This window comes from Drosophila rhopaloa, unplaced genomic scaffold, assembly GCF_018152115.1.
Source record: "Drosophila rhopaloa isolate 14029-0021.01 unplaced genomic scaffold, ASM1815211v1 contig_164, whole genome shotgun sequence".
Classification (NCBI taxonomy): Eukaryota; Metazoa; Arthropoda; class Insecta; order Diptera; family Drosophilidae; genus Drosophila; species Drosophila rhopaloa.
In genome coordinates, this window is record NW_025335044.1 from 2,234 (window position 1) to 12,380 (window position 10,147).

Below are 10,147 nucleotides of genomic sequence, written 5' to 3' on the forward strand. Positions count from 1 at the left end.
ATCTTTCCAAATCGTATTTTTTTATGCATACCTTGATCAGAGTAAAAGCGCGTGGCGATCGGACGTCTATATCCTATAGCTCCCATAGGAACAAAAGGGTAAAATCGGTTAATATTTAATGATTTTTAGGATATTTCGCGCAGTATACAAGCTATTGACATGAATCTTTCCAAATCCTATTTTTTTATGCATACATTGATCAAGGTGAAAGCGCGTGCCGATCGGACGTCTATATCCTATAGCTCCCATAGGAACAATAGGGTGAAATCGGTCCAAATTTGATGATTATCAGAATATTTCGCGCAGTGTGTAAGCTACTAACATAAAATTTTCCAATTCTTATTTATTTACGCATATCTTGATTAGGGTAAAAGCGCTTGCCGCTCGGAAGTCTATATCTTAAAGGAGATAGGAAAAATTGTTAAAGGCTACGAAAGTATCCCTTTTGAATATGACATTTTTGCAGTATAAAAGCAATTGACTTGAAACGATGCAAATCTAGTTTACTTATGTATACCTTATTCCTTTCGCTACTTTTTCACTTTTAGCAATTTCGTCAAAGTCTGCAAGGGTATTAAAACTTCGGCTTGCCGAAGTTAGCTTCCGTCCTCGTTTTTTTGTATGATGGCTTTGATGAATTTTTTGTTAATTTTTGTAAATATTTTTTAAATTAAATTGTTTTTCCGATGCTGATTTTTTTGTCACTTTTTAATTTTTATAAGGTCTGAGCAGTGAATTTTTTGTTACGATCACTATTTTGTAATTTGAGATTTATGAAGATTATTTCATTAATTATTTTCCACCTTAGTACTTTTTGATCGCTTTGGGGCTCCGATCAGGGCCGGCGGTTGACGTGGGTAGTATGGGTAGTAGTACCCACTCGGTAATATCCGAGTGGGTATTTACCCCCCCTTTCACCCTCCCCTTGAAACCTTACTACCCACTCGGGCAGAAAGTATGACGCCGGCCCTGGCTCCGATGTTTACAATATCGGCTTGGATGTTTACAGCATCCGTTTGATGTGGACTGCGTAAAATTGATCTGGGTAAGAATAATTTGGAGGCGTAGTTGACAGAAATAGCTGATCACGGACTTATCTCGGGTCTTGTCAGACTTAATTAAAAATTGGCTCTCGGCTCAAAGTTGTTTATAAATTGAGTAAGAGCCCCGAAATAATGTGTCATATAACTTGCTCATGTAAAGTACTCCAGCTTTATAAAGTCTGTTATTAGTTGCAATCGAAAACCAAACGTAGTCGATTTATAAGTACATAGCTCAGAAGCTTTATAGAGAATTCTGGCAGTTCCCAAACATGCACTGTTCCTAGAAATCAATCAGTTAGCTATGCATTTAGAAAACGGTATATATTTTAGTTTAATCTATATCTAATAAGATAATAAATAGCTGTTTTGCAAAAACTATTGTTTTACACAAGGAACAAAAAACATATCAAAGAAAAAAGTAAAAAAGTAAAAAAAAAACATAATGAACACCATTATCGAAGACTTTTTCTTAAGGGGCCAATAAAATTCTTAGTGTTGGTGTTGAACGAAATATATTTCATTGACGTTACTGGAAGATAACAATCATTGGGACTTGACCTTGCTTGTCAATGTAATTTTTTGTACATTTAATAATTTTAATGTGTTCTCTACCATAAATATAAGCACACTTACTTAACGAATCGTTAAAGTGCTACTTTAAACAAAATTTGTAATGATACTTTACTCCCTTCCCCCACACATTTTTTAAAAACACAATGGCGGACAGAGTAACACGAAGCTAGATTTTCAGCACCAGCAAAGCCCAACTGAAAACGTGCCATAACGAATTCAAGATTACGCCAGAAGCTTTATGCGAAGACAGATGTCGAATTTCATTAAGAACGGCAATCACAGCGAGGAAACACTCAAATGCCTACAGTGACAAACTTAATTATTGGCACAGCAAGCATGTTAAACTTTGAGGCTATTTTTCTTCTTATAATATGCTGATATTAAAATAAAACAAAATATTTTTAGATAGAATCATTAATTTTATGTTAAATACAAGTGACTTCATTAATTTATCTTTTATAAATAATTAATTAAAAATAAAAAACCAAAGAATGGGCCAAATTTGCCTGAACAAAATTATTGGCACACTTGGGTTTTATTAACTATTTTGTTAAAACTTTATCGATTTGGCCACTTTTTTTTTAATTATCACATTTGCCTCTATAATCTTAATGGTATAATGATTAATTTTATAGCTAAAATTGTTTTAGTGCCTTAAAATAAAGGAAAAGTTGTTTGACTTTACAAGGTAAAAATAAAATCAACCGCATGTGTCCAAAAATTAAAATTTAATAAAATAATAAATAATATTTTGATTTAATTTTCTTCATAATGTTTGTTGTATAACGCGTCTTCTCAGTAAAGATATGAAACTTTTCGTATATTATTTTTTTTATAAAAATATAATGGTGCGGAAAACTTTTTCATCTATTAAAGAACTCTTCTATTTATTTATAAAGCCCTATATTACTGTCTTGAATACGAATTCTGTTTCTTATCTATGGTAAGCTGTACACATTTCGTAAAGGTTTACATACATACATGGGAGAATGGCATTAGTTCATTAATTTCAAGAATACCTACTTAGTTTACTCAGAACAAGAAAGAAAGCTAACTTCGGGCGGAGCCGAAGTTGATATACCCTTGCAGAATATTCTGTAAATTATATTCTCCAAAACCGGATCGGTTATTCATATGATGCATTCTTAATACTCATAAAAAATCCCAACTTCCTAACTTTAAAACAAGAGAGAACGCTAAAGTCGGGTGCCCCGACTATCAGATACCCGTTACTCAGGTAAAGGGAGTGCGAGGGAGATGGAGATAGAAACTTTGATCACGCATAACTTTTTAACGAATGGTCCGATTTGAAAAATTTCTTCTACATTTCGATAGGTATTGATAAACTCAATAAAACTGCATTTTTACTTTTCCGAAATATTTAAATTTTTAAAATCGTATATAAGCGATTGAGGGCGTTAAAGGGGGCGTGGCACCAGTTTGAAACAAACTTGCGCTGCGTAGGAACTCCTAGAATCTGCATGCAAAATGCCAATCTTCTAGCTTTTATAGTTTCCGAGATCTCAGCGTTCATACGGACGGACAGACAGACGGACAGACAGACGGACAGACGGACAGACGGACATGGCTATATCGACTCGGCTAGTGACCCTGATCAAGAATATATATACTTTATAGGGTCGGAAACGCTTCCTTCTAGCTGTTACATACTTTTGCACGAATACAATATACCCTTTTACTCTACGAGTAACGGGTATAAACACCAAAGTTATGTCATTTCCAATCGTTCAGTTATATGGCGGCTATAGGATATAGTCAGCCGATCCTTATGAAATTTGGTAGGTCAGACTGATCGGCCAAAAATAAAACCCATAGAAAATCCCAACTTCCTAACTTAAAAAACATCAAAGTTATGGCATTTCCGATCGTTCAGTTATATGGCAGCTATATGATATAGTGGCCCGATCCGGCTCGTTCCGACTTATATACTACCTGCAATAGAAAGACAACTTTTGGGAAAGTTTCAAGCACATAGCTTTAAAACTGAGGGACTAGTTTGCGTAGAAACGGACGGACAGACGGACGGACAGACGGACATGGCTAGATCGACTCTCCTGGTGATGCTGATCAAGAATATATATACTTTATAGGGTCGGAAATGTCTCCTTCACTGCGTTGCAAACTTTTGACTGAAATTATAATACCCTCTGCAAGGGTATAAAAATAATGACTCAAAACAATTTAGAAACGTAGGTTGCTTGGGGACCCTGAAGTCAACCACAAGAGAGAGATAGTTTGCTTGGGGACCCTGAAGTCAGGCGCAAGAGACAGAGCGCGGCCGGTGAACCGAGCCGTAAGGAGGCGTGATCCTGAAATCAAACGTCTCCTAGTGAAACTTTCGGATCGGCAAGCTGAGCCGGGCTTAAGAAGGGTAGTGGGAGAAGGAAGTACTACTTAGACTAACTGCAATTTATAAGCGGACTTAGATCGAATGATCCAGTCCACCAAAAGTGACTTTGCTGCTCACCACCTACTGGGGAGTTACCTCTGGTCCCAAAGACGATCTGCTGCATGGTCTGGCGTGGTACGGACCTTTTTTTTATACCCTTTTGGTCAAAAGTGTGCAACGCAGTGAAGGAGACATCTCCGAACCTATAAAGTATATATATTCTTGATCAGGATCACCTCCTGAGTTGATATAGCCAAGCTATCGAATTGAAACTTTGCACACACCCTTCTGTCCTTTGCACGCAGTATATATGTCGGAACGGCCGGGATCGGCCGACTATATCCTATAGCTGCCATATAACTGATTGATCGGAAATGCCATAACTTTGGTGTTTGTAAAGTTAGGAAGTTGGGATTTTCTATGAGTTTTATATTTGGCCAATCAATCCGACCTACCAAATTTCATAAGGATCGGCCGACTATATCCTATAGCTGCCATAAACCTGATTGATCAGAAATGTCATAACTTTGTTGTTTGTTAAGTTAGGAAGTTGGGATTTTCTATGGGTTTTATATTTGGCCAATCAATCCGACCTACCAAATGCCATAAGGATCGGCCGACTATATCTTATAGCTGCCATATAACTGCACGATTGGAAATGCCATAACTTTGGTGTTTTTAAAGTTAGGAAGTTGGTATTTTTTATGAGTATTAAAAATGCATCATATGAATAATTTTGGAGAATATAATTTACAGAGTATTCTGCAAGGGTATATCAACTTCGGCTCCGTCCGAAGTTAGCTTTCCTTTCTTGTTTTTTTTTTACGTAGCTTTCCTTTGCCTTTTTCTCTTGATAGTGACGGCACAGAAACATCGATGGTTGAAAAAAACATCGATGTTTTCATCGATGTTGCTGCACCTCTGCTTTTCTGATATTTTTAGAATGGTATCTTTTGTTGGGATGCCCTCAGCGGTAACCATATTAGCTTATTTTAATTTTGTATTAATCATAGAAATCATAAGAATCACTAAGCTGACGGTCACGTAAGAATCTCCGCTCACATTATCAGTAGCTTCTTTAAAAGGTTTGGAGAAAATGGAAAAAATCGCGACATATATTCAGCTCTTCCACTAAGAGCATTTCTGGTGAGTTCCTTTGTGGCTTAAGAGTGACCAAATATAAAATATCGGAAATTTAATCTCAAAAAATATCAATATCGCCTTTTTTTCGCCCAAAAAATATCGCAATGATAATATTTTTTTAAGAGGAAAAATATCGATATATTGATATTTTAATATATTTCCGACAAAAATCCCACCCGTTTCGCTGGGAAGTAGGGACCCAGCGAAACGGTTGGGATTTTTGACAAAAACCTTAATGCTGAGTACCATCAAAAAGTGTATCTTTTTTTTTTTTTATGTTTTGTGAACATTTTGTACCATTTTGATAATAATATGACAATCTTTTTTATTTTAGGCAACGCAAAAGGAGTGAATGACTTCAAACTTTTTCATCCAATTCAAAATGAGGAGCTGCCATTACTGAGAAACACTGCTTTTACAGAAGGAGACCACACTCAGTTCTCATTAACAAATTATAAGCTTAATGACTCTTCTTTTAAATGCCAATCAATAAATGATTTTCCGGCTCATGTTACTAATTCGATAACATTTCAAGGTATTATTTAAAATTTATTTGGTTTGTGTCTTATAAAAATCAACTAGATATCTACCTTTGCCTCCAAGGAAACCGATTTAAAAAGCAGCTTACTGACAGAAAACCTCGCCAAGCCTATAATGCCTCTCAGTTGGAACGTCTTGAAAAAGAATTTATTATAGATAAATATCTTAGCGTTAGTAAACGTATTGAGCTATCGAAATCACTTTCTTTAACGGAAGTTCAAATAAAAACGTGGTTTCAAAATCGTCGAACAAAGTGGAAAAAACAGTTGACATCGCGGCTAAAAATAGCGCAAAGACAAGGATTATGGATACCAACTCTACCAATAACATCAATTTGTCCAAGTACAAAATATGAGAACTTAAAGCCGAATTAAGCATTATAAAATCTTAAATAAATGTAAATAAAATAACAAAATTATATTAATTATTATATAATCTATTTTTAATCTAATTAACTGGAATCTTTTAAGGGGATATCCGGGTCTTGAAGCACAAAAAAGGGTTATTTTCGTGAATTTTTTTTAAAGATCTTACGACAATTTTACAAATTTCATTTATTCTACATTAATGTATAAAGCCTAGTCGATTGCAGGAGTTACATGTGAGGAAAAAATAACATTAATACCATCTGGGGTACCTCTTGTCACAGCAAAGTGTTTCTTAGGTCAAAAATGTACGAAAAAACACAATAAAAGTGCAGCTAAGAATTTTAAATTAGCAAATAATTATCGGTAAATTAAAAAAAAAAAATTATTCAATTTAAATTGTATTGTTTTTTAATTTCTTTGTACAGTGGCAGACTTGTCTTGCCAACTACCTTGATAATATCTTTTAAAGGCTCTTTCCCGCAAATACGATATTTGAATTTAAGTGCTTGTCAACAAACCCAGCTGATTGACATTACGGCCCTAGCACGCATAATTCTGATGAACTCTCGCAATTTTGGCCACACTGGAAAGATTAAAGTTTTTACGCTAGCGAACTCGTTTGTTGATCTGAGTACTAGGATTAAGGTATGAACAACATTGTGTACAACTTTGAACAAAATATATTAAAAAATGAGCCGTTGAGGCAGGCTTGAACACCCCAAAAATCGTGTCCTTGCGATAGGCATAATATCTCGGTCAATTTTTATCTGAAATCAAAAAATCAAAATTTTTCTGATAGTGTATGTTTCTGGCTTGTCTTTTACGAAGGATTATTTTTTTAATTAAAAATTGCATTTTTTTAGCGCTTTTCATAAAAAGTTTAATTTATTACGTAAATTTTGGCCATATTTTGGCTTATAAAATGAGTTGTAATTGAAGTTAAAAAAATTGTTTCGTCAACGACAACAAAAACATGTCTAAAAGAAGTGTGCAAAAGCAGAAGTCGATCGGTGCAATAGAAATATAGAACGTGACTACCGGACTTCAAAAAAGTGGTTTTGAGAAAAACGCGTTTAAAGTTTTAAAGCGGACACAAAAGGGCGACGCCAGAGCCCGAATTGCCAATTGTGACTCATTTGACGCGCTGGGCTTTAAATTTCTCCTACAGCTTTGCTTCGATCGACTTGAAATTTCGTCGATCTGAGTACCGAGGTGAAAAAAGATCGACGAAAACTGTACGCCAGTCATGAGAGAAAGCGAGAGCTGGCGTTCACTTTTCGTCAATCTTTTTTATCACCTCGGTACCCAGAACGACGAAAAAATACCAGAAAATTTCATAGCGTTGCCAGTCTGCCGAAATGAACTTTGGGCGAACCCTAGTGAAAAGACTAAAAAATTTAATCTTTTGGCGTGCGCTTCTCATCGAATATTAAAAATCAAAAACCCCGCAAAAGTCGGTTGCAGGAGTTCAATTGTCAGGAAAAAATTACATAAATACGATGCCAGAATTTTGGTATTTGCATTTTAATGCAACCTTTATAAAAAGAGCGTGGGAGGAAATAGCCTGGGAAATGGATGAAGATAGTAAGTCATAATTGTACTTTATTAAATATTTGTTAACGTGGACATATACAATATTAATGTTTAGATAATAGTTGCTGGAGTGGAAATCTCTGCGGGACAGCTATTAATACCACAAATGCAAGCAACCGAAGAGTGGAAGTGCTAGAGGAGACCCACTGAAGAAGACAACAGGTGTTGCAGAGTGGGATTTCGCCCCCTACAGAGGCAATAGGTTCTGGCCAAGAATTTAATAACATTATACTAATATAATATATTTTTAACAGAGCAACCCAATCTTGCTTTTCTGAAAGCGAAGAAGCGCATGCAATGGAGTACTCCATGGACGATTCGCTAGATCCGACTGAAGTTGGCTTTTTGGAAGCGAAAGCGGAGCTGGTGGTCGGGTTGTCTGAGCTGCCCAAAGAATTTTATTCCTACGTAAGTTGCCCAATTTCTATTAAATAATATAATTTTTTATAAAATATATCTATATTTTCAAAGGGTGGAGGAAGAAGGACCGCGAAAAAGCGAAAGGTAGAGGAATCACCAGCAACAAAAATATGTGACATGCTAGGCAACTTCCTGGAGCAACAACAAAGGGCCCCCTTACCACTCCACCAAGGCGAATATATGCATACTGGGAATCAATATTATATACTTTTTCTCTGGAACGTGCTGCTGAAGTCGAGCAGAAGATGACCACGCTTCTGTGGGAGGAGAAAGACGCCAGCAAATAATCGGTTAATCAAATAACAAAATTTAATCATGGCAATATAACTTTTATTGTTTTTTAATTTCTTTGTACACGGGCAGACTCTTCTTGCCTAGGTACTTGAGAATATTTAGCACTGCCGTTTAAATATTCTTTAAGGTTGTTTCGAACCTCCTTAATGAAGTCCTGTGGGCGACCTCGTCGGCAGGGTCGCAAGTCGGTCAGGACAGTGCTTGGTATCTTCTCCATCGCATAAGTTGTTGGACACTCCCGCATCAAAAAACTATGCAAGGCACAACAGGGTACAATAATTTGTTGAACTTTGAATGGATTGCTTAACAAAGTTCCTTGTACAGCCTTCATCCTAGCGCTGACAATTCCAAATGCGTTCTCAATGCAACGACGAGCACGACTTAGCCTGTAGTTTAAAATCCGCTCCTCCCTATGCAGATCCTTGCCACTATACGGCTTCATGATGCGTTAATGAAGGGGAATGCATCATCACCAACAATGTAATAAGGTGTGACGGTTTGTCGTTGTAGGATGGCTCAGGGATGGCCAGGGTTCGTCACAGGAATTGGTTTGTGTCAGGCGTGGTTGCTGAAAGAGAGTTCCGACCCAGCCCAGAGTAGAAGGAGAATTACTAAGTAATTGATTATAATTAGGTTTATTTCAGTAAGATTCTTTACATTTAATTGATTCTGACTAACGGATTCTTCTGACTGGCGGTTTGCCGCTCTTGCTGCTTTCGCTTCCTTCGTCCAATCTAACTGCTGGACGGCGGGAGCCGTCCCGCTGTTCGAGAGGCACAGCACGGGATTTCGGCTGCTAGTAGAGTAGACCCCGGTGCTGGTTGCCACGTAGAGAGCCTGACATAATAGTATGTTGCTTGGTGACCCTGAAGTCAGCCACAAGAGAGAGAGTATGTTGCTTGGGGACCCTGAAGTCAGCCACAAGATAGAGAGAATAGGTTGCTTGGGGACCCTGAAGTCAGCCACAAGAGAGAGAATAGGTTGCTTGGGGACCCTGAAGTCAACCACAAGAGAGAGATAGTTTGCTTGGGGACCCTGAAGTCAGCCGCAAGAGACAGAGCGCGGCCGGTGAACCGAGCTGTAAGGAGGCGTGATCCTGAAATCAAACGTCTCCTAGTGAAACCTTCGGATCGGCAAGCTGAGCCGGGCTTAAGAAGGGTAGTGGGAGAAGGAAGTACTACTTAGACTAACCGCAATTTATAAGCGGACTTAGATCGAATGATCCAGTCCACCAAAAGTGACTTTGCTGCTCACCACCTACTGGGGAGTTACCTCTGGTCCCAAAGACGATCTGCTGCATGATACAATAACATAAGGTAGTCTCGTCGTCTGTCTAAACGTTCGGGTTTTGGTCAGTGCGTGTTCGTTTTTTGAATATAAGGTTGTCTGCGGACCAAATTTTTAAGGAATTAACCCTTGTGCAACATGACTCTTTGACATATAAAAGATTTATTTTAAGATTAGAATATATTTTAGAATTAAGAATCTTAACAAAATATTGAATATTCAAAAACAAAAACGACGCCCAATTTCAAATTAAAACTATAAAAAATTAAATTATGAAGAAAAAATTCAACCTCTTTTATTGTGAAAGGCAAAGAAACCCTGAACCATCTAATGGTTAATCCACGCATTCTATTGTCGCTCTGCTCGCACTTACTAAACGGTGCCCATTTCACTCGCACTCATTGTTATGATTGTAGAGGTACCAGATTTTCCCGACAAGACTACCTTATGTTTTTGTATCATGGTCTGTTGCTAAT

The 10,147-nt window shown here is 37.2% G+C and overlaps 1 protein-coding gene across 1 annotated transcript; it reads left to right on the forward strand.

Annotated features, from left to right (window-relative positions):
• Positions 1–7,451: 7,451 nt before the first annotated feature.
• Positions 7,452–8,417, forward strand: LOC108041545. The gene is made up of 3 exons (XM_017119472.2): positions 7,452–7,661; positions 7,925–8,078; positions 8,142–8,417. Exons 2-3 carry the CDS (start codon positions 7,968–7,970, stop codon positions 8,337–8,339), a joined length of 309 nt encoding a protein of 102 aa, XP_016974961.1. The 5' UTR covers positions 7,452–7,661; positions 7,925–7,967; the 3' UTR covers positions 8,340–8,417.
• Positions 8,418–10,147: the final 1,730 nt, after the last annotated feature.